General features: G+C 62.8%; 3 protein-coding genes and 1 long non-coding RNA gene across 4 annotated transcripts; 3 read left to right on the top strand and 1 right to left on the bottom strand.

The window, feature by feature from the left end:
* Positions 1-4180: 4180 nt before the first annotated feature.
* On the bottom strand, positions 4181-6005 carry YDJC (YdjC chitooligosaccharide deacetylase homolog). Its single transcript, XM_055549703.1, has 5 exons — positions 5769-6005; positions 5520-5679; positions 5227-5326; positions 4969-5146; positions 4181-4770 (listed from the first exon to the last, which is right to left on the bottom strand). Exons 1-5 carry the CDS (start codon positions 5930-5932, stop codon positions 4401-4403), a joined length of 972 nt encoding a protein of 323 aa, XP_055405678.1. The 5' UTR covers positions 5933-6005; the 3' UTR covers positions 4181-4400.
* A 2358-nt stretch (positions 6006-8363) lies between these two features.
* CCDC116 (coiled-coil domain containing 116) lies at positions 8364-13050 on the top strand. Its single transcript, XM_055550009.1, has 5 exons — positions 8364-8424; positions 8675-8816; positions 9467-10024; positions 10152-10742; positions 11897-13050. Exons 2-5 carry the CDS (start codon positions 8745-8747, stop codon positions 12674-12676), a joined length of 2001 nt encoding a protein of 666 aa, XP_055405984.1. The 5' UTR covers positions 8364-8424; positions 8675-8744; the 3' UTR covers positions 12677-13050.
* Positions 13051-15567: 2517 nt separating this feature from the next.
* SDF2L1 (stromal cell derived factor 2 like 1) lies at positions 15568-17498 on the top strand. The gene is made up of 3 exons (XM_055549621.1): positions 15568-15815; positions 16107-16303; positions 17090-17498. The coding sequence occupies exons 1-3, from the start codon at positions 15629-15631 to the stop codon at positions 17369-17371; spliced, it is 666 nt and encodes a 221-aa protein (XP_055405596.1). The 5' UTR covers positions 15568-15628; the 3' UTR covers positions 17372-17498.
* Positions 17499-20149: 2651 nt separating this feature from the next.
* Positions 20150-22416, top strand: LOC129630045 (uncharacterized). Its single transcript, XR_008703478.1, has 2 exons — positions 20150-20246; positions 21776-22416. It is a non-coding gene; the product is annotated as an uncharacterized LOC129630045 (long non-coding RNA).
* The last annotated feature ends 345 nt before the right edge of the window (positions 22417-22761 follow it).

Raw genomic sequence — 22761 nt, 5'->3', positions numbered from 1 at the left:
TTCTTTTCCTGTCCAAATTTATCCAAAATCAATTTACATTTAGGCCATAAGGTTTAAAAAAAAAGGCGGGGTAGTGGGGGAGGCCCTGGTTCCTCTCTGCCCTCGCAGCTGCCACTTACTTGCATTTCGTCTGATTCTCACTCCCCCACTCCCCCAGGCCCGGCCCCGCCTCCAGGCCCCTCTGCTCCGCCCTCAGCCTGCCTGCTGTGGGAGTTAGTGCAGACTCCTAACTGATTTATAGCCTCCTTTTGAGAACACCGAGAAACAAGCAAACCTCCACTCCAACCCCCAACCAAAAAAAAAAAAACCAACAAACAAACCCCGTTGAAAGGGGAGGTCCAGCTCTTCTGTAAAACCCTGGCTAACGTTACCCCCGTGACGCTGGCCAGCCGGGATGAACCTCCAGCCTCAGGCCTGCGGAGGGCAGCTCCCCCTGGCCCCGGGCCCGTCGGCCGGAGGACAGCGCGCCTGTGGGAGGAAGTCCTCGCCAGGGAGACGCTCCTCCCCGCATCCCTTCCGGAAGACGTCAGGTCTCCCCGCGGACAAGTGCTGGCGTGTCCACGCGCAGGTCCGTGCTCAATTGTCGCCGACGAGTTCACCGACGTGGCTTGGAGCTCCTCCTCCGCCTTCTGAGTGCAGCCGCCCTTCCTTAGCTCGTCTGACCCTCCGCCGACACCAGTGTCCCGCACCAGCCCGGGGCCGCCGCGGCGCCCACCCAGGAACAGGACGGCCTCCCTCCATCGGACTCTCCACCTTCTTGGAGTCAGGCTCCACGTGAAGCTCGCTCAATAATCTTGACATGTTTTATATTGTTTTGACCGCCTTCTTTTGTAGAAATAAAAATTGACCTTAGAATTTATCGTCAGATGGACTCGTAAGGATCTGAATGTTCGTGTCTTTTCCAAGCAAGCGGGACTGCCCCTGAAGTAGTAGAATCCTGGTCACTGACACCCAGAGGTGGCCAGGGATCCGAGCACCGGGGGTCCCCCCTCCACTCCTGCCGCCTGGGCCTTCCTCCCCCGGCACTCCGTGGGCGAGGCCCAGTGGCGAAGATGACTTAACCTTGGCTTTCTATCTTAATTTTAGCTTTGTGAGTTGAGGTCTTCGGGGCTCGCTGCCTGTGAAACAGCTCGGCTTTACCCAGCGGAGAGGGGGGCGGTGGTGGGGGCGGCCCGCGGCCTGACCACAGCTTCGGTAGCCCCAGGTACGCGCAAACAGGCCTGGGGCCCCGTGTGCCCCACACCCACCTTCTTAGCAGAAAGGCGATGAGGGACTTGATTTCACTCACATGCAGATTTGTTAATAAAATGCCAAATTCTGTCAGAAGCGCTCCAGATCAGCCGCGGTTTGTTCTCCTCGCCGCTCTGAGCCCAGAATTATTGCCAGTCCTGGAAACCCGCCCACCGCTTCGTGCTTCCACCCGAGCAGCTCTGCCGCCTGTCTCCCCTGCCCCCGTGTCTGCAGGGAGAGCGCCCGCGTGCTGCACGCGGCGGCCCCTCCCCTCGGGGGTTTACACTCTGCTTCGCTCCGCCCCTCCCAGAGTGGGCTGGCGGCCTGCCGGGCCCAGCTTCTCCGGTGGCGCGCGCCGAGCCCTCGGGCAGGCGTGGAGCAGCTCACCGGCAGCCTTGCTCCTCCGACCCGACGGCCGGTCCCCCGAGCAGGGGAGAGCTGCCAGGCCCGCCTCCGAGCGAGCGCCCTGGCCCCCCGCCCCTCCCCACCGCGGGCACGAGCCTCCCGAGCCGCTGCGATCTGCTCTGCTGCCCTGAATAAAAGTGCTGTGGGACACGGTCTGCTCGTGTGGGTTTGTCTCTTCCTTTCTGGGGGTAGGGCTGCATGGGCCTCGAGGAGAGAGGTGCAGACACGTTCTGGCCAGGCCCTGGGCAGCAGAAGGGACACCCGGGGCGTCAGGGGAGGAGGGGACATTGACCTCTGGATGTGCGTCTCCTCAGCCACACTTAACAGAGAAGCAGACCGCGGGTCTGAGTAGGGTGCCTCCTGGAAGGAGGCTGGGGAGCTGGTGAGGGTGTGCACAGGGAGGGGCCAGGCCCGTTCCCTGAATTCCAGCCCCAACCTGCCCCGCAGCCCTGGGACTGCAGCCCTCGGGTTGGCTCAGCAGCAGGCCCGCTGGGGCCCTGACAGAGTTCTCCACTGGGGCCCTGCCCTGGGGTCTGACACCAGCTGAGACCCCGACAGCTCGGCCTGCAGGTGGCAGGGGGAACTTCTGGGCCGTCGTTTCAGCAGGAGGTGAGGCGGCGGGCGCCTTCCCTTGATCATCAGTGGGGACCCCCGACTCAGGGCCACCCCGGGCCCCGTCGTCACCCTGCTTTCACTGAGGGGCCTGGCCAGGGGCCCCCACCACCAGCCACAGCCCCTCCCCAAAGCCTGAGACCCCCTCCGCTCCCTGCCCTCAGCAGCCCCCAGTCTCGTCTTCCTCACTCTCAATACACTCCACCTGCGTCTGCTCGGCCTGGCGTCTGGCCCCTCCTGCTCCCTGGACTCCTCTGCCCAGGGCCCTGGACTTGGCGGGGTCCTGTCTGCATAGGGAGGCCCGCGTCCTGCTCCCGCTGTCCTCCCCAGCAGCACGTCTGTGGCACCCTGCAGGGCATCCCTGAGCCTCATGCTCCCACCATCTGCAGCGGCTCCTCCCCGCCCGCTCCCCCACCCCACCAGGAGCGGAGCTGAGTGAAGCCCAGTCCTCACACAGCGCAGTGCCGGCGGGCCCTGTGTGGGAAACGCCGTCTTCCTGGGTGCCTGGCCGGCGGGTGCTGTGAGCCACGCCGCAGAGCTTTGTCCTCCCACTCCCACAGCAGCCCGAGTCCCACGCCTGTCCCCCTGTGTGTAGAGACCGTGGGCTCCTTGCAGGCTGTATCCCAGCCGCCCCGTGCCTGGTGGACCGTGGGTAACGGCGAATCCCTCGTCTGAGCCGTCCTGAGCACAGCAGGTTGGACACGAGCAATGCCTCCCGTGGGATCAGGAACCCACCCTCCGCCTCCTCGTCCCAGTCGCCGGGGGCCTCTGCTCCTCTCGCTCTGGCTCCCTGGTGACAGTAGCCTCTCCCGCAGACCCTCCGGCTCCCGTCACCCACACTCTCTCCTGGGCCAAGGGCCGCACGGCCAGCTCCTCTCAGAGCAGCAGACCCCCTCCCAGGGAGCACAGCTAGACATGCCTCCAGGGAGCACGGCAGACCCCCCTCCAGGGAGCCGACACAGACCCCCCCTTCCAGGGAGCAGACATAGAGCACCCCCTCCAGGGAGCAGATACAGACCCCCTCCTCCAGGGAGCAGACACAGACCCCCGTGGGTAGAGCAGGATGAGAGGGAGAAAAGGGCCCACAGCTGGAGAAGTCAAGTTCCAAGGAAGGATGGGGAGGAGCTGGAACCAGAAAGAGGGGCTGAAGCCACCAGTCGGGATAGGCCCTACCCTCACGTGGTCAGTTAGTGCAGCGGGCTCTTCTGGCCCCAGTGGCTGCCTGACCCAGACTAAGGCCCAGCGCATGTCGAGTCAGTGAGCAGGCAGCCTCACAGCTGTGCCCCCTTCTCTGGGTCTGCAAAATGGGGGCACCGGCGCTGTGACGTGACACTCCATGAGACGAGGACCACGTGGGGCTCCGCCTGCTTCCAGCACCACCCTTGACCCAGGCCCTGGGAGCCCCAACCACAGGGCATCCACGCAACATGAGGGACCCCACATGCACAGAAGACCATCCCTCCTGGGCAAACGTAAAACACTCCTTAGTCTGGGTCAGGCAGCCACTGGGGCCAGAAGAGCCCGCTGCACTAACTGACCACGTGAGGGTAGGGCCCATCCCGACTGGTGGCTTCAGCCCCTCTTTCTGGTTCCAGCTCCTCCCCATCCTTCCTTGGAACTTGACTTTCCAGCAGGCGTTCAGGACCTTCTCAGGCCCGCCCCCTGGGGCAGCAAAGGACTGCTGACTTAGGCCTCCCCCAGAACTGTAGCCTGCGAGAGATTCTTCCAACCCCCACTACCTCTCCCCAAAGAAAAGGATGAAGAGACCCGAGGCACGGGCAGAGCCGAGGTGGACCACATTGCTGACCGCTCCTGGGAGAGTGACCTCAGGGGCCCAGAGTGGCGTGCTCTTGTGTGTGGGAAGGTTCCTGGGCCTGGTTCACGGGAAACATGCTACTTTATTAACACAGCCACCTCTACTCCGAGTGCCCACACAAGGATGATGCCAGTGGTGTGACGGCCCCCACGCCTGGCAGGGCCCAGGCCCAGAGGTCACGGCTGCCCCCCACAGCCAGAGCGCTTGCAGAAGCTTGGCCCCGTGCCATGAGGACCTGGGCCCAGAGGTGACAGTGTTCAAGCCCAGAAACGCGGGCTCTGGGGCCGGGTTTCCTTCCTGCGTGCCAAGGACATTAACGCTCAGCTGTCTGCCAGGGTCACGGTGGGGAGGGCTCCACAAAGGTTTCCTGAGTGGCTCTGCTGGCGGCCCCCTCTCCGGGCCTCTTGCAGTCTAGGTCTTCCAGGGTGCAGAGCTGCACGCCGTCCCGGGCAAGCTGAGCCCGCAGTGCGGGCGCCGTGAGGACACGCAGCTCATGCAGGCGATCCAAAGAGCAGGAGAAGGCGTCAGGGCCCTCCCCGCAGCCCCCAAGAGGAGGCACGCTCGGGTAGCCAGGGTGTGCCATCAGCTCGGCCGTCACTGCCTGGCCAGTGGGCACACCTTCCAGGGCCCGAGCCAGCGCCTCCAGCACTCGGTGCGCCGACATGTTCCGGCCACAGGTGCTCAGGCCCACGAAGACGTCGGTCCACCTGTGGGTGCCAGGGCAGCGGCAGCAGGACCAAAGGGTCTTGGTGGGCAGGGCTAGGCCAGGGACCCCTGGCAACTGGGGTGAGGGCAACGCGCGAGGAGGCCTGATCCCCGTCGAGGTTAAGAAATGGGGAGGGGGGGCACAGCCAGCCAGACTCACAGGGGTGGAGGGGGTTGCGCCAGGGGACTGGGGGCCTTACCGAAGGCCATGGTGGACAAAGGGACCGATGGCGGCGCGGGCGTCTTGCTCCACGGCGCCGGCAAAGGCGCGCGCTGGGGCCTCCAGCCAGGCGCAGCCGTCCACTCCGCGCTCCAGCGGCAGCCTAGTGAAGCGCACTCCGCAGGCCTGCAGGGCCTCGGCGAACACCCGGCACACGCCTGCGGGCGGGCCGGGCGGAGTCAGGGCGAGGCACGTGCCGCACACTCCCACCCCGGCGTGGGAGCCCCGTCCCGCGCACCTGGGAGCACGTGCACGTGCTGGTGGCCGTCCACGTGAGTAGGGTCCCTGCCCAGTAACTCCCGGAAGCGGCTCAGCTGGGCCTCCAGCTCTTCTCGCACCTGGAGGGCGAAGGTGAGTTATCTAGCACAGGTCCGGGAGCAGCTCCCCAGGGGACCCCGTCCCCGCGCTCCGCTGCGATCGTCCCTGCGTCTGAACCAGGGAGGCATCCGGCGGCTCCAGTCCAGCCCGTAATGGTCCAGGGCACCCTCGCGGCGCAGCCCTGGGCGTCTTCCTGCAGCCGCACCTGCGCACCTGGGGCAAGATCACTTCTCCAGCCGCCACCGCCCGCCGGAATCCCATCTTGCCCAGGAAGAAGCCCTCGGAGCCGGTCAGCGAAGAGGCGCCGTGGCGGGCCGGGCCCACGGGGCGGCCCTCGGACAGGTTGGCGTGGAGGCCCGTGGGGATCTGGTGCCTGCGGGCGGAGCGCGAGCGGGGAGCATCGGCGGCGCGGACGGCGGTCCCCGAGCCCGCCCCGGACCGTGCAGGAGGGCCGCCACTCACCTGCGGGCCAGTTCAGCCGCGCTGTCGGCGGCCGAACCGTTGACCAGCAGGGACACGCTGGTGACAGCCCCGGCCAGGAAGCCTTCCACGATGCCCTCGTCGCGCCGCGGGCAGTAGCCAAAGTCGTCTGCCGTGACCACCAGCCGCACGCGAAGCCGGGCCATGGTGCCTCAGTCCGCTGGATGCGCGAGGGCCCGAGCGCGCGGGCGGACGGTCCAGGCCCCGCCCCAGACGTCGCCCGAGGCCCCGCCCCGACGCACGCGCCCGCGCTCGGCCTTTGTTCTCGCCGCCTGCCGGTCCCGGGGGTCCCTGCAAGCCGGGCGCCCCGCCCCACCCCGAGCGCGGGACTTGGAGTGACTGCAAAAATGTCTCATATGTAAAACGGAAAAATCAAACCTGGGGAAAAAAAAAAAAACCAACCCTCTTACCCTCCCCCAAGGTCACCACCGTTCACTTTCTGGGTCGTGTCTCCTGGTATTTTTTTCCTCTAATAAATACACCCAAGCTTTCTGCTCTTCCACCCCCAAGTTTTTTGGTTTGTTGTTTGAGGAGACAATGATCACATCAGTGGCATTCTATCGTCGTAGTTTCTTTTCTTTTTTTTGATACTATGAACTTTTTCATGTCTTTATTACATAACTATTTCTTTTACAAATTGTTTGTCTTTTGTTGATTTTTTGAAACGAGGCTTTTTCTTGACTTGTAAAAGCTCTGAACAAAGAGAAAGCCTGTACCAATGGTTTTATTTGAGAAGGCATCCGTCCCAGCTTCCATCTCTTGAGCCCTGTGTCAGGCCACAACTTTACATTTTCATGACCTCCTTTTTTTCCTCTGATCCAGAAAAACTTTCCTTACCAATGACTTTACAGTCACCATGGTTGACAGCCAGCGTTTTCATTTGGTGAGACTGGGAAGTGCAGTACCTGAGTCCAGCCTATGAGGTGGGTGACTTCATTCCTGCGTTACAGATGAGGGCACTGCGGCTCAGAGAGGGCTAGTGTGTTGGCCTGTGTGACTCTGCGGGCATCAGTGGAGCTGGGACTGCCCTCTGGAGCGCTGGCCTGCCTCTGGTCGGCTCTGGTCCTCTGCGCCCTGCTTGCCCTCGGGGCGGAAAGGGCAGAGCTGAGCTGGAGAATAATGGTTAACACCCACCTCTGTGGGGGCGCAGTAAGAACTGGAGGCCTTAAAGAGTCCTTCACCAGGCCCTCAGCATAAGGACGATTGTATTCAATTTTGTTCAGTCGCTCAGTTGTGTCCGATACTTCGTGACTCCATGGACTGCAGCACACCAGGCTTCCCTGTCCTTTACCATGTCCCAGAGTTTGCTCAAATTCATGTCCATTGAGTCGGTGATGCTTGTCTAACCAGCTCATCCTCTGCCGCCCCTTTCTTTCGCCCTCAACTATCAGGCTGTTTTTCAGTGAGTCAGCTTTTCCTATCAGGTGGCCAAAGAGTTTCAGCTTCAGCATCAGTCCTTCCAGTGAATATTCAAGGTTGATATTTCCTTTTAGGATGAACTGGTTTGACCTCCTTGCAGTCCAAGGGACTCTCAGGAGTCTTCTCTGTCACCACAATTTGAAAGCATCAATTCTTCGGTGTTCAGCCTTCTTTATGGTCCATTTCTCACATCTGTACATGACTACTGGAAAACCATACCTTTGACTAGACGGACCTTTATCAACAAAGTGTTCAATAGTGATGACTAAATTGTGGGACTTCAATCATCCTTCTCCACTGGGAAGCTGGTCCTGGAAAGTCTAGAGGCCCTGAGATACTCAATTGGAAGGATGAAATTCACATTTATTGAGCACCTACTGATATTAGAAAGATCATAGAATAGGGGTGAGAACCACAGTTCCTAACTCCAGGGAGCATGAACTGATAATCCATTAACCACATGGTATGGCAAAGTGTGGGATGGGGTTTGTGGTCATTTGGTTGGGGGGACGAGCCTTCTGCGAAGGCTTCTCCTAGGAGGTGACAGCTGGATGGATTGCATTAGGAAGAGCCTTGGGGCAGACAGGTAGGAGAGAGAGAGGAGGGCAAGATTTACAGGTTTTATAAGACTGCCAGTGTGTAGGAAGATTAACTTCATCTCCAAACCCGTGTGAAAAGTCACTCAGCTCCACTTACGGAGACGGAGCAGGCGATTAGAGGGGTTGAGTTGCCCCCGCGGGAAACCCCGGAGCTGGGAGTTGATGCTAGTCTGTGATTTAAGAGGCGGGATTCCTTCCAGTCCGCCAGGGACAGAAGCTGGGATGTCCACACTGCGCGAGTGGAGGACAGTCCGCGAGCAGGAGCCCAGGACACTCAGGGACCAGAGAGGAGCCGACGAAGTGCTTGTGTGACCTGGGGGGAGGCGGTGGCTCCGTCTGTTAGGCTCCCTCCTCCAGGCGGGACCAAGGCCATAAGCAGCAAGCCGGGCCCCCAGCGCCGACTAGGAATGTGGGCGGGCCAAAGCCGGCGCCTGAGGGAGGGGCCCCGCGGGCCCCGCCCCAACTATTGTGTCGCGGGAGCCGGCGAGCGAGCGGCGTGGCGCAGGCCAATCAGGACGCAGGATGCAAATGAACAGGCCCCCGGGCGGCCCCGAGCTGCTCGGACGCCCTGCGGAGGGCTCGGACCGCAGCGGAGCGCGAGCCCAGGGGTCACCGGCTTGGTGAGTGGGTTGCCGGGGGCCCGGGTCGGATGCCGGGGCCAGGAGGACGGAGGGCGGGCGCAACCGGGCCCAGAGATGACTCTGGACACGGACGTGGCTGAGACGCGCAGGGGCTCCGAGCAGAGGACCTGCCGGACCTGTGAAGGACGCGGGGTGCAGAAAGCCGGGGACCAGCTGTCCACGGACGGACGGGGACGCCGACCCACGGAGGGCGGGGGGCACACTCATGCCATATCCCCGCCCGGCGCAGAGAGGAATCCGCGGCTTCACCGCGCAACCGAAGAGAGAGGAGGAGGCCAGCGGGCCCGGCCGTCGGCACCATGGCCGGCTGCCGCCACCATTCGGGCTACCTGGCGGACGATGAGGCCGGCCACCCTACCTACGTGGCCCGGGTAAGTGGGGAACCCACCGTGCTCCCCAGCAGCCCACAGCCCCCCACCCCCCCCCCCCCCGTTTCTCATCCCCCACGGATGTCCTCTCTGGGCCCCATAGCGACCTCTTGTCTTCAGCACTCCGCCGCCGCCCTGCTGGGCTCTGGTCACCTCTGTCAGTCTCCTTCCCTGTGCCGACCCCCAGGGGCCTGGGAGGACCCCAGAGTGAGAACAGAGTCTCCTGAGGGCCTCCGGCTGGAGATGCAGCAGCCACTATGGGGCGCACAGGGCTCAGGACCGCAGGTGGTCTGGAGACCGGCAGTGGGGCAGTGCCGAGGGGTTTTGTGGTTGCCCAGTCATGCCCTGGGTGAGGGCACAAGCGGGCTTTCAGACTGCCCAGCCACGTCTTGTGTATGTGAAGCGTACACGTCAGGGAAGCTTCAGGGCCACCCTGAACGGACCCCCATTCTGCAAGAGAGGGACCTCAAGAGAGGGCATCGTGCCTGAAGCTGGCAGAGCCAGGGTCCAGAGCCTGAGCTGCCTGGCTCCAAAACCCCGTTCATTTTACTGCCCAGTCCCCACCCAGCTCCTGGTGCCCTAGGAGGACCCCCGGGAACACCTTCCCCCGCCATGGAACCTCCTTGCCCACCCTGACATGCCTGTCTGCTCAGGTGCAGCCACCTAGGAAGTCACTGTTCTCGGAAATGGGCCACGCCTCCAAGCCGGGCCACAGGCCACACCCGCCTTCCTCGCATGATCCCTCTGGCAGCTCAGGCCGCTGCAGAAACCCTAAGGGCCCTCGACCCTTTAGGAGCTTCCTGGATTTCCTTGTCGAGGGTCAGGTGCTGGAAAGCCTGCAGACGGTGGTGGAGGAGGCAACGGAGCGCATGGCCACCGTGAAGACCGAGGCGGGAGTGCCGCTGGTGGAGGTGCAGGACCCCGTGGAGGTGCCGAGGGGCGGGCGCCGGGCGCGGGCCCGGCCCAGCCTCAGCACCCTCCGCCGGCACCGCGCCCGGCCCGGCCTCTGCGTGGGGCGCCCCAACAATTACCCCTCCCGCTCCAGCTCCATGTCCGACTCCCGCAGCAGCTGCACAGCCGCCGACTGGCCGGGCTGCCACAGCCGGGACAGCGACCTGGGCTCCCAGGGCCTGGGCCGACTGCCACCCGTGACGGACCAAGTCCTGCTGGAGAAGAGCCTCAAACGGCTGCTGCAGCTGGAGAACCGAGGGGTGAGGTCAGGGGCTGCGGACCCGGTGGGGGGGGGGGCGGTGCGGGGCTGACCCCAGCCGGGAGCCCAGCACCAGGCCTTGCTTGGCCGCCCGCGGACGTCTCTGAGGGGCCCCCTTCTCTCTGCAGAGAGGCCTGGGGCAGGCCTCCTCCCACGGGGACTCGCTGCTGTGGGACTCGCTGGACAGCCAGAGCAGCACCCAGTGGACCGTAGAGCAGCCCCTGTCGTGGTTCTCAGGCCCGCTGGGCTCGAGCTGGGACACGCACGAATCGTCAGAGCTGGGGCCCACGGAGCGCGAGCTGGGCTTCCTCAGGCGGCAGCTGAACAAGGAGATGAGATCCCTGCTGAGCCATCCGGCGTCGTTTGAGCTGCCTGGCTACTGTGCGCTCCGCGAGCCCCATCGGACGCTGGACTTCCTGGCCGAGCACCACCTCTTCCCCGCCCTGCAGAACGTGGTCAACCGGGCCGTAGAGAAGCTCAGCGGCGCCCGCCGCCGCGACGGCGGCCCGCTCTTCCCGTCGGAATGGGAGACCGCCCGGGAGTCAGACTCCAAGATGGCCACGCCCACGGACGGGGAGGAGCTCTACGAGTCACCGCCCACCACGGCCTCCAGCCCCCGGACCGAGCAAAGGAAGAGCCAGCCCAAGGGTCGCGCCAAGGCCAAGGAAGGTGGCTCTCCCGTGCCTAGCCCTCAAGTGGCCACCAGGTTCCGGCTTGAGGTGACAGCCACTGAAGAGCCCAAGGTTTCTCCATCCCTCCCCAAGCAGGAGGGGCTGGACCGGGACCCCAGAGTACAGAAACCGTCCATTCCCGCCTCGGAGCCCCTGAGCTCCGGCCCGCGGGCCCAGCCCTGGCAGAGCCCGCACCTCACGGCGCCCGCGCCCTGGGAGGTGGCGGAGGCGCCCTTCAGGCTGATCCGCGGCGCCCCCCGGGCCTTGGTTCCGCTGGCCTCTCGCCACCCCTCGTCTTCGAACCCCTTCTCGGCGCTGTCACCCCACCCCTCTGCGCTCAGGGGCCCCTCTCCATCTCGGGCCCTGCCGGAGCGGGAGGTGACCTCCTCCAGATTGGGGCCCGGGGTCTTGGGGCCAGGGCTGCAGTGCAAGGGGTCCTCTCGCCACCGCTCCTAGCGACCACTACTGTTACTGAAAAAGGACCCAGGTTTCTTGCCAGGCCCTTGTGGGCACCACCTGAGCCGGGGGTGGGGTGGGGAGCTGTGAGCTAACGAGCCCAGAGTCTGGTCCTAGCCACTGCCACGTGTTGTCAAAGATGAATAAAGGCTATTTTTTATTCTGGGTTTTTTTTTTTTTTTTTTAACGTTTGTACGTGAGTCTCGGAGGCCCTCCCAGAACGGGGAGGGTCCTGTCCCTTGCGGACAGCGGCCTGAGCCCAGAGTAGGGCCCTGTGTCTGAGGTCTACCCCCTGTGGTCCTGCTGTCCAGGGTGGGACTCTCCAAGCGAGTCTGCACGCCGAGAGGGCGTTCCTCGGGCAGAGTGTGGAGAGAGGACATGGGTGGCCTCACCCTGGCGGCTCCTCTGCGTGGCCGCCAGCCTGCTTTCACCCCATCGGGGTTCAGGCACGCTTCCCTCCTCTGAACCCCGGCCTGGGTGAGGGTCGTGCAGACCCCCTTTTGACTACATGGGGACTGAGGTCACTGGCCTGGCCCTGGGCATGACTTACCGGGGTGGGTCGCACATGGGACCCCAGCCCAGCTCTCCAATGGGCCAGTGGAGCCGACCTGGTGAGGCTACAACCAGTGTGGAGCGGGCGCTGTGCCGTGTGGGTGCTGCGGAGGATGCTCTGGGTGGGAGGGAAGCCAGAGGGCAGGCAGGGATGGATGACCTGTCTCTCTCGCCCTCCCCCAACTCCTGCGCAGAGCCCCGGCTGCAAGTTCAGCAAGAAGAAGCCACTGCCCTCCATCCTGTCCAGGTCCAGCAGCGTGTCCCAGCTCTCCAACCCCTGGCACGAGGAACTCGTCGACTACCTGAAGGATCAGGCCGTGTCCCTGCTCGTCCACAAGTACAGCTTTGAGAAGAACCTCGCCGACCAGCTGGGCTTTATCTCCTTCCCGGTCACTGAGGCGCTCATGGACCTCTACCTGGGCTTCAAGAAGGTGAAGGGCTCACACATCCACCTGTCCTCCACGGTTGACTGGCACTGCCTGCTGCGCCGGCTGGAGGAGGCCGAGTCCAGCCGACGCTCGTCCCGGCTGGCGTTCCCGGCCCCCTCCCGACCAACCTCCCAGCACAGCACCCCCCGGCGAGGCATGGGGACCCCCGCCACGCCCTCCGAGGTCTCCGCCAGGGGCCACAGGATCCGGGATAAGCCCACGGGGCCCTCCCGCCTCGACACGAGGCCCCAGGGCTCCCGGCCACACCCCCCACAGGAGCGCTCCAGGCCCCCAGAGGCCAAGCGGTTCCTGTCCCCCACCAAGGCCGGCGTGGCCTCCCATCCGTCCGAACAGACAGTGGACATGGAGGACCGGCAGAGCATGGAGGAGGAGGATGAAGAGGAGGAAGATGAACAGGAGGAGGAGGAGGAGGAAGACTTCTTTGGAGATGAGGACTGGCCCCAGAGCTCCCAGGAGCCTCCAGGGGAGGCCACAATCAGCTCCCCCATGGCAGGCTCCGGGGCAGGCCCCAGTGACCCCTTGTGAGGCCCCGTGCGGCCTCACCAAGCACTGCATGGCCCACTCCTCCTGCCACCGCCGACCACTGCTGATGCACCTGCCCTGCCCGAGCAGAGGTCAGAATGGTTGGTAACCACGAGCAGCTTCGCTGAGCCTCTCGCGGGAGCCAACAGAAAGAATAAAGCTTGTGTTGATGCAGCAAGGTTTTCCTGTCAGAGATCTCAGATGTCCTTCCACACATCCACCCCCTGCCCCCCACCCAGACCCTCCGGTGGGCTGAGCCCAGCCTCCTGGGCAGCTGCCAGTGCCCTGAGCCCTGTGACCTCCTTGGCTCTGCTCCTGGCTCTTCTCTGCTCCAGTCTGAATCTTCCTGGCTCTTCAAACCTCTTGAAAAAGAACAAAGGTGAAAGTCGCTCAGTCCTGTCCAACTCTTTGCAGCCCCATGAACTAAACAGTCCATCAAATGCTCCAGGCCAGAATACTGGAGTGGCCAGCTGTTCTCCTCTCCAGGCAACCTTCTCAACCCAGGGATTGAACCCCGGTCTCCCGAATTGCAGGCAGATTCTTTACCAGCTGAGCCACCAGGGAAGCCTCTTAGGACTCATTGTCTCCACCCCCACAGGGCCCCTGGGATTATTGCTTCCCCTTCCAGAGAGGGGCGGCTCTGCCAGGACACACACGCCCTCTGCTGGTCGGTCAGGCTATGGACTGGCTGCCCCTTCCGTAGCGGCCCTGGGCAGGACAGGACAGCTCTCTCTCTCTCTCTCTCTCTCTCGAAGGGTCTGTGGACTGGGCTGGTGCCCTGGTTGGAGGGTCTCACGTCCAAGGCCCTCTCAGAGCTTCTGGCCATCCTGTATCCCCAGGTCAGCACCCTCCTCCCCTCTGCCTTCCTAGGGCAGCCTGCCGTCCTCACCCTGCCCCTGCCCCTGCAGCTCCAGGGACTCACGGAGAGGCACGTTGGCTTCCCTGACTCTATCCCTGGGGTCTCTGCTGCTGTTGGATCAGCAGACAGCTCTTTATTCCAAGCAGCAGTTCTGGAGTCCATGTTCTTTTTTGGGGGGGTCCGTGGGATTTTAGCTCCCTGACCAGGGATCAAAGCCACACCCCCTGCAGAAGCAGCAAGAGTCATAACCACTGCACTGCCAGGGATGGCCTGCACTGGTCTTTAGGCACTGTCTTCACCTTGCGGGGAGATTTCCTGCTGTGTCCTCACCGTCGTCTGGTCCCAACACAATGGGAAGCCGTTGGCAGCTTTCAGCAGGCACCTCGTGTGACCTGATTTATGCTTTTTAATAAAAACCACTTTCTTGGGTGGAGTGTCTTGGGAGGGGCCTGAGTATCAGGGAAATCTCAGCGGTGTGGTAGCTATCTGGAGGGGGACATGGGGTACCTTGGTTTAGGGTGCTGACGGGGACTCAGGAGATGTGCCTTCCAAGCTGTTCGGAGTCAGAGCCATCAAGATGCGTTGGGGTAGATGGGAGGGGTGTGGTGAAGAGAGGAATCAAAGATGGATCCCCAGTTTGGGGCTTGAAGAGCTTGTGAATTTGTGAACACGGGTGGCATTACTCAAAATCAGAAGTCGAGGGTTGAAGCAGTGGGAAAGAGGCTGCAAGTTCTGGTCTGGTCATACTACATTTGAGATGTTTGTTGGTGTGTCTGGATTGCACTCTAGCCCCTCTGCCTGGGTTGGAGGCCCCTCCAAGACAGGGTCTACTAAATCCAGGGCAGACAGCATTTTAGACACTGAGTTGTTGAAAAGATCAAGGCACCTTATCCTACATGGAATTCCAAATAAAGACAATGTTAAGCCTGAAAACTGGGACTTCCCTGGTGGTCCAGTGGTTACGACTTCACGCTTCCACCGCAGGGGGCATGGGTTTGATCCCTGGTCAGGCAACTAACAGCCCACATGCTGATCAGCAGCACCGAGTCAGGGGGAATATGAAAACCAAAAACTAATCCATTGCTGTAATTTAAATGAATCTATCCTGGATTTTCTGAATCCTAAATTCTGGATGATTTAATCAAACACAGACTTTTTTTTTGTTTCTCCCTGCTTTGCTGGTGCCCCAAGTGCTGAGCAGTCAGCCGTTTCCTGGGCTGGGCTGAACTGAAGGGCCTAGAAGTCAAGGTAAGAATATTCCACTAATGAATAAATAAACAGCCGTGTAAGTTTCCCGCCTTCCAGGACTGAGCAGACAGCTCTCTGAGCAGGCAGTGAGTCCCCAGCCTGGGGCACATAGTCACCCAGGCTTGGTTCGCAGTCATTTGGTCTCCCAGGGCTCCGGGTTCCCAAGGCAGCTCAGGGTCTTCTGATGACTGCTAGCCTCTACATCACAGCTCCCTGCTGCCCTCTGCTGCCCAGTGGCCTAGTGACCATGAGATTCTGCCCAGGAAGGGCCCAGGGAATTCAGAACCTCCAGGGTCCAGGGACACTAATGTGACCCAATGTCAGGGGGCAGTGGTCGAGCGACTGGAGGATTAGGTCCAGGGACTGAAGGAGCATGTGTCCACTCGTGACCACATAATCTAGTAGTCGAGCAACCTCAAGCCCCTGCAGCTGTGGACCCGGGGTCCGAGGGGGACACCATCACTGAGGGCCAGGGGATCTGGGATCAAGGTGATCGGGTGAACTGGGTTACTGAGCCCGGCGGGCGCTAGAGCGGCGCCCTAGCCGGCAGCCGCCTGGCATCCAGCACTCCCGCGGCTGGGAGCCGCCCGGGCCTCCCTTGGATCCTCATTGGTCAGCCCTCGGAGGCGTGGACCAATCAAAACATTCCTCGTGTCGCCAGGGCCCTCCCAGCCGCCTCTCGCCGAAGCTGGGGGCGGGTCTCTCCGGCGCGAACCCAATGGCAGCAGAGGCGGAGCGCCGTGCAGGGCGGCGATTGGCTGCTGTGGCGGGCCCTGTCAGAGTCCGGATTGGCCGGCGGCGGAGACGGAAGCGACCGCGGGCCGAGTCGCCGGACCCCGGCCGGGGCGATGTGGAGCGCGGGCAGCGGTCGAGCTGCGGGCCCGGCGCTGCTGGGGGTACTGCTGGCCCTCTCGCTGTCGGGGGGCCGTGCCGCCAAGACCGACGCGGGGCTCGTGACCTGCGGGTCGGTGCTGAAGCTGTTCAACACGCAGCACCGGGTGCGGCTGCACTCGCACGACATCAAATACGGATCCGGTGCGCGGGCCGGGGCCGGGGCCGCCCGACGGCGGGCTGGGCGCTGGGTCCCCGCGGGCCAGGGGGCTGGGGGTCCTCAGGGCAGGAGGCCGGAGGTTTCGAGGGCGCGGTCGGGACGCCGTTCGGAGCTGCAGACCTGGGAGTGCGACCAGAGGCGGGCGGGGGGCGGGGAGCGGCTTGGGGAGCCGTTGGGTCCCAGGGTCGAGGTCGTCGGGAAAGCGGAGGTTGTCCAGGGCGAGGGTCGGCGTTGCCACGTTGACGGCCAACCCGGGGATGGGGTGTCGTCCCCAGGCAGCGGCCAGCAGTCGGTGACCGGCGTGGAGGCGTCCGACGACGCCAACAGCTACTGGCGGATCCGCGGCGGCACGGAGGGCGAGTGTCCACGCGGGTCCCCGGTGCGCTGCGGGCAAGCGGTGAGGCTGACGCACGTGCTCACCGGCAAGAACCTGCACACGCACCACTTCCCGTCGCCGCTGACCAACAACCAGGTGAGCGCCCCTGGCTTGTGAGCGCGGGGCCTGGGCACCTGCTCAGAGCCCCAGCTTTTCTCTGTGAAATGGGAGCGTCAAGTTACAAGCGTTTGCCCGGCGCCCACTCTGGGGACAGAGAGATGACCCCCAGCGGCGCCTACCCCTGGAGCCCTCAGCTCCGCGGGGACACAGCTGGAAGAGCCGTCTGGCTGGAGAGCTCCACTCCTGGGCAGGAGGTGGACCCAGGAGGGGGATCCACACAGCTGTTGCGGTAGAGAATGGGAAACTCCGCGGCGAGGAGGCACTCAGGCCGGCCCTGGAAGGATGAGAAGGAATCCAGGGAGGAGATGGGCGTCTTCCCAGGCCTGGGCAAGAGCCTGTGTGCGAGTTCATCAGAACTGGGAGGGCAGTGGGGCTGGAACAAAGGGTGGTTGGGGGCTTATCCAAAGAAAAGGATGAGATAATAGAGCCTTGGCTGTCAGGCTGAGAGGCAGACATGATGCTGAGTGAAGGTCAGAGGGTTTAGGACAGAAGGAACTGGAGGAGGAGGGAGGCGGGGAGGTCTTGACTCCTTGGGGGCCAGTGGTCGCCACCCAGGCAGGTGAGATGGGGTGTGTACGTGTTTGAAGAACCCATGTTGGGGGGACTCGGGGTCGGGGGGGGGGTGGTCCCAGTTGGCAGCTGTGGAAGCTGAGTCTCAGGGAGACGTACGGGGAAGTGAGTGCCACTGCCAGGCAGGTGCCCACAGGGGACTCAGGGCTCCCTTCGTCGCGACCGCTGTCCTCACCCCGTCTGCCCCCACAGGAGGTGAGCGCCTTTGGGGAGGACGGCGAGGGGGACGACCTGGACCTGTGGACCGTGCGCTGCTCAGGGCAGCACTGGGAGCGGGAGGCCGCCGTGCGCTTCCAGCACGTGGGCACCTCCGTGTTCCTGTCGGTCACTGGCGAGCAGTACGGGAGCCCAATCCGGGGGCAGCATGAGGTGCATGGCATGGCCAGTGCCAGCGCCCACAATAAGTGGAAGGCCATGGAAGGCATCTTCATCAAGCCCAGCCCAGAGGCCCCTGGGGGCCATGATGAGCTCTGAGTGCTGTGGACCGGGGAGGTGGAGGCCAGCGGGGGGCGTTGTCTGCAGACGACTCTTGGGGGAGACTTTGGCTTTGTAGGGGTTCTCAAGTGCCTTTATGATTAAAGAATGTTGGTCTGTGGTCGCACTTAACCGTGAGCCTGGGGCTGACCCGAAGCTGACAGCTGGTCCCACTCAGCATCTCTTCCTCAGTGTGAAAGCTCTGTCTCCAGCACAGCTGGTAGCTGAACCCGTCCAGACCTCTCTGATGCTCTTCTGTGCACTCTCAACACTGCCCAGGGCCATCGCAGCCCCCTCCCCCCACCCTCAGATGGCCTGATATGCTCCAGCCCTCGAGCTCCATGAACCTTCCTGATAAGGGCTGGGGTCTCAGCAGATTGCAGGAGCCCTGCTCCCTACCAGTTGGGATGGGCACAAGCTGGCCAGTCCCTCGTCCCTTGAAGGGCATCCCTTCCTCCTGACACCCTTCCTCTGGCAGTTGCGACAGTCTGGACCCTTGCCTTTGACCAAGCACTGGGCCAGGACTCTGCCCATCTGGTGGAGATTCACATCGCAAGATTTGTCTCCGTGCAGATTGGCACCCCACATGCTCAGCTGGCCCCAAACCCCGGAGGCCCTAACAGAACTTCAAAAGATATTGCAAGGGAAGATAACCACAGAGGACTGCCGCTTGCAGACATCTGAGAAGGCTTCCTGGAAGAAGAGTCACATTTTGAGCTGTCAAAGGGTTGAAACTTGAAGGAACAATAAATCGGCTGGCCCTTGACAGAGGACGGTAATAGCAGTTTTGCTGGTGCGTGGGTGCCCTCTAGAGGTGATGGCAGAGATTACAAGCTGAAGGACTTGAGCTGCTGGGGTTAGAGGGTGCCACTTTCTGGCAGGAGAGGAAGAGCCCAAGGAGAGGCCAGGGGTGACAACCAGTGGGAAGGGCCTTGGAGGAGAGTGAGCACCTGACTTCTGAGAAGTCAGTTGGCCTTAGGGCGTGAGAGAAAAGCTCTAGCCAGTTGTGAAACCTGAGAGGAGGGAGGGTCATGATTACCCCCTTTACTCCCCTGTCCCTTCCCCCAGGAGGTCCTGCTCTGCTCCAACCTTTTGAGCATCGTTTACTACCCTCCACTTCTCTCCCACTGCTCACCTGACCTGAGACAGGCGTGCAGGCCGTTTGTTGGGAAGTGATCCCAGGAAACACTGGGGAAGGAGTGGGGCTGAGAGGAACCCGCAAGGCAGCCGGTAGAACATGCAAGTGGGGGGCACTTATCCAACCAGGGCACCTTCTCTCACTGGCTGAGGGCTGCGGGGCGGTGGGGGTGTCCCTCTGCAACCCTTCCCACTTGCCCTGGATTCTGCAGGCAGAACGAAGCCCTCAGGCACTGGCGTCCAGCATCCTTTCCATAGAGGTGAGTGCTAATGGGGTGTGGGCGCCTGCAGTGTGGACCACACTGAAAGTCCCAGGAGCGGTCCTCTGGTCTATCCCTGGCCCCACTGGGCTGTGAGAGCCCACTTCTGCCTCTGTTACCGCCCTGCCACCACACACACACAAGTGAGGAGTGTTAGTTAATAGCGGACTCCAACAGTGCACGGGAAGAATCCTCGGGAAATCGAGGCTGAAGCTGTGAGAGCAGGTGAGGTGGCCGCAGGCGGAATGCAGGACAAGACCAAAAATTAAAACCGCAGCAGCAGCCCATCTCTCGTTTATTGAAAACTAAGTGCCAGGCACTGGGCCAGCGATTTACACAGCGTCTCATTTGCTCCCAGCAACGAATCTATGAAGCACAGCACGTTCAATTATCGTCTTAATTTTTCAGAGGAGGTTTACCGAGGTTGCTAAAGATGCAAACCCAGCTCTATCTGCCTTCGGAAACATTTGCTCTCAGGCTCTGGACTGAGCGGATAAAAGAGGAGGGGGCCCAGATGCGCAGTAGCCTAAGTACTACCCTCTCCAACACACACACACTGCAGCTCTGTGAGGGCCGGCGGCGCCATGTCCCTCCTCCCGGGTCATCAGTCCCCCGGGAAGCACTGAATGACTGCTTATCCAAGATCACGCAGGGACCCGAGTGGCGCCCCCTTCCCTGTGCCTTCCACGGATCCGCAGGGCTCCGGGGGCGGGGGTGGTGGTGGAGGTGGGCTCCAAGACCTTGTCTCGCACACAGCCCAGGCCCGCCCGGTGGTTTCAGACAGATCTCATTCGGTTCAAGTCCGGCGATGCGGTGGGGTTGAGCGGGGAGGGGGTTACCCCAGTCACGAAGCCCACCGCAGCCGAGCACGCCACCGGGGAGGCACCGGGAGCAATCCCAGTACGCCAGACGGGGCGGCCTGCAGCCGCGCCGGCGTAGGCTTGAGCGCGCGCGCGCGCGCGGGTCGGGACATTTTCCTCCGGTAATAGCCCCCTCCGCAGCGAGTCTGGCCGCGCGCCCGGCGCCCCCCCACCGGGCTTCCAAGCACCTCGCCCGGGCGGCTACGAAAACTCGCGGAGACTGGAGCTGCGAAAAGGCGGGCAAAGTTCCCTTTGATAAGTTATGAATGGGGAGGCCGTGTTCGCAGAACTCATTGTTAAAACCGCGGAGCCGTAGCCTCGGCCCGCGCGCGACCAATCAGGGCCCGCAGGCTATTTTGAAATCGCTCCTGCCCCAGCCAACGAGCGCGCGCGGGGCGGAGCCTTCGCCGGCGCCGGCCAATGGGCGCGGCGCTATGCTAAGGAGCCGGGGGCCGGGCCGCCGCCTGTCAGCGGGTTAAAGATGGAGCCGGCGGCCGGAGGGCGCCACGAGGTGCGGGGTGGTCCTGGGGGGCGGCTCGGGCGGACGGCCGCCCGGACCTCTCGCCGCCACCTCCCGAGACCTGCCGCGGCCCGGGGGGAGGAAGGGGCGTCCGCCGCGTGAGTAGCCGGGTCCGAGGTTGGGGCGCGGGACAGGGCGGCCCTCTCCCGCTGGAGGGGTTGGTGTGGAGGGGCGCAGCCCAACACCCCGGGCGCCCCGCTCCGAGCAGGGAACCACAGAGTGCCGGGGAGCCCCCTCGTCCCTCTTTTCTCTGGGCCGCCGGGCAGGGAGTCTCCCGGGACAGAATGAGGGGCCCAAGTTGGGGGCCAGGAGCCAGGGGCCTGGGACGGGGGCCTGAGTTGGCGGGGGCGCGCCGGCCTGGAGTTGAGGGGGGGTTACCCTGCTTTTCTCCGAGGCTCGGGCTGGGCAAGGGCTCAGGGTCGTCAGGCTGTATCCACCCACCCCCGCCTCAGGCGCCAGTGGGCTTCTGACCGCACTGGAGCGCGGGCCCCTCTCCTTTGTGTGTGCGCCCTACCCACGGTCCGCTCCCGCTCAGGTGCTGGAGCCGGCCCTCTGTCTGGGGTCGCATACCCACGGCTCTCCGGAGGGTGCCGGGGAAGGTCTGGCTCCCCTGGGGGTCCTGAGAACTCCAGGGACGGCAGCCCCCCGGTGAGATCCCCTCCGCGCCCTGCTGTCTAGGAATGGGCCCCTAGCCCCACCCGCTTGTGCTTGCTTCCCGCCCTGCGTGTATGGGGGGACGGTGGGAGTCCCTCCTGCTGGCCGCAGGCGCTCTGACGAGATTGCACTACTGTGCTTTGAGGAGCAGTGCAATGATATTGTCAAAGCATCCGGGACCAGCCTTGGAGACCCTTCCCCCACACTGCCGCTTCCCTTCCCCAGGCCGGCCCCCGGACCTGCACGCCCTCCCCTCCCCCCTGCCCAGCGAGCTCCCTTCTCCATGGAAACTTGAGATCCTGGCCAGGCCTGGGCCTCTGGGGTCAGAGGGCACCCTTCCCCCAGGCAGAGGCCCCGCCCCAGTGGGCCTGCATTCCGGGTCTCAGATCCAGGCTGACGGCCGGGAGAGGCGCTGGCAGGCCTGCCTGACACTCTTTCCCTGTTGCACTACTGTGCGCCCCTGGCAAGCAGTGCAATGGTGAAAGGGCATCGGTCAGGCCCCACCCACCACCCACAGCGCCTGGGCAGGGAGTCTGGCCACCTCACTCCACTAACCAGCAAGGAGGCGCAGGTGGGGAGCTGGGCTGGCGGGCTGTCCATCGGAGGATCAGAACGGCAGAGCTGGGAGGTTCTCTCCCAACCTCTCCATCTAGGTTGTGGCTGGACAGGGGGTGGGGCAGACTCAGAAAACCTATGGTTTGAAGAGGATCTTTGCAACCAACTCACAGGTAAGACTGGGGGCTCAAGGTTTGGTCAGGACTCTGTGGACAAAGAGGCCCACTGCTTTGCCTGGAGGGTTTGCCCGGCTTCATCTGCCTTGACTTCTGGGGGTGCCCTGAGCCTGGCCGTCCTGGCACGCCTGGGGAGAATGTTCTCCTGGGTCCTCCGCAGGAGCAGTGCTAGCTGGGGTGGATGGTGGGCTCAGGAAATGGAGCCCTGTGTCCTCCACCCACGCCCACTTGTTCTCTTACAGGGATGTGTACTGCCCTGAGCCTGCAGGAGGGACGGTGAAGTGCCCAGCATCCCACCTGCACAGCTGCAATCGGGGGGACTGGAGCCGACCTGCCAAGGAGATTGGCCCCAGGCATGCCTGCAGGGCCCCCTCAGCATCAGGACCAGACACAAAGGATTTTCAAGTGCCCAGTGGCAGCCATTCAAGCCTGTCTCCTTGAGAGGGGGCCCATTCGTGTCTGAAGGGGCATTTGGGAGTACCCTTCATCAATGGCTGTGCCCAGAGGGACAGTGACTTCACCCCCTGCCCTGGGGTAGATTCCCTGGCACCCAGGGTAGGATGAGGGGCAATGACACATGCTTGTCTACCTCCTAGGCCTGACCCCTTGCTCCTGTGCAGACTCTGTACCCCATGGCCAAACATGCCATGCAGCTGTTTCCTGCCTTTGCTGGGAACTCAAGGCTCTGCTCAAATGTCCCCTCCTAAGGAAAGCCTCGGAGAAGGCAATGGCACCCCACTCCAGTACTCTTGCCTGGAAAATCCCATGGACGGAGGAGCCTGGTGGGCTGCAGTCCGTGGGGTTGCTAGAGTTGGACACGGCTGAGCGACTTCATTTTCACTTTTCACTTTCATGCATTGGAGAAGGAAATGGCAACCCACTCCAGTGTTCTTGCCTGGAGAATCCCAGGGACGGGGAAGCCTGGTGGGCTGCTGTCCATGGGGTTGCACAGAGTCGGACATGACTGAAGCGACTTAGCAGCAGCAGCAGCAAGGAAAGCCTTCCCTGGGCTCCAGGGTGCCCAGTGTTCCTCCCCCAGGGCCTGTTAGATCACATTTTCCACCTGTGGCTGAAGCCCTCTTTAGACTAGGAGCCCCTGAAAGCAGCAAACATTTCGTTTTTGGCAGTGCTTGACACGGCATACTTTAAAAAATCCAAAGAAACATACAAAGCATGAAGTATTATAAGCATAAACATGAAGGGGATGTTAACAAGTGCCTGACTGACT

Source organism: Bubalus kerabau, chromosome 16 (assembly GCF_029407905.1).
Source record: "Bubalus kerabau isolate K-KA32 ecotype Philippines breed swamp buffalo chromosome 16, PCC_UOA_SB_1v2, whole genome shotgun sequence".
In the NCBI taxonomy this organism is placed as follows: Eukaryota; Metazoa; Chordata; class Mammalia; order Artiodactyla; family Bovidae; genus Bubalus; species Bubalus kerabau.
Note: the sequence above shows the minus strand (reverse complement) of the source record. Positions and strands in the feature narration are given on the sequence as shown.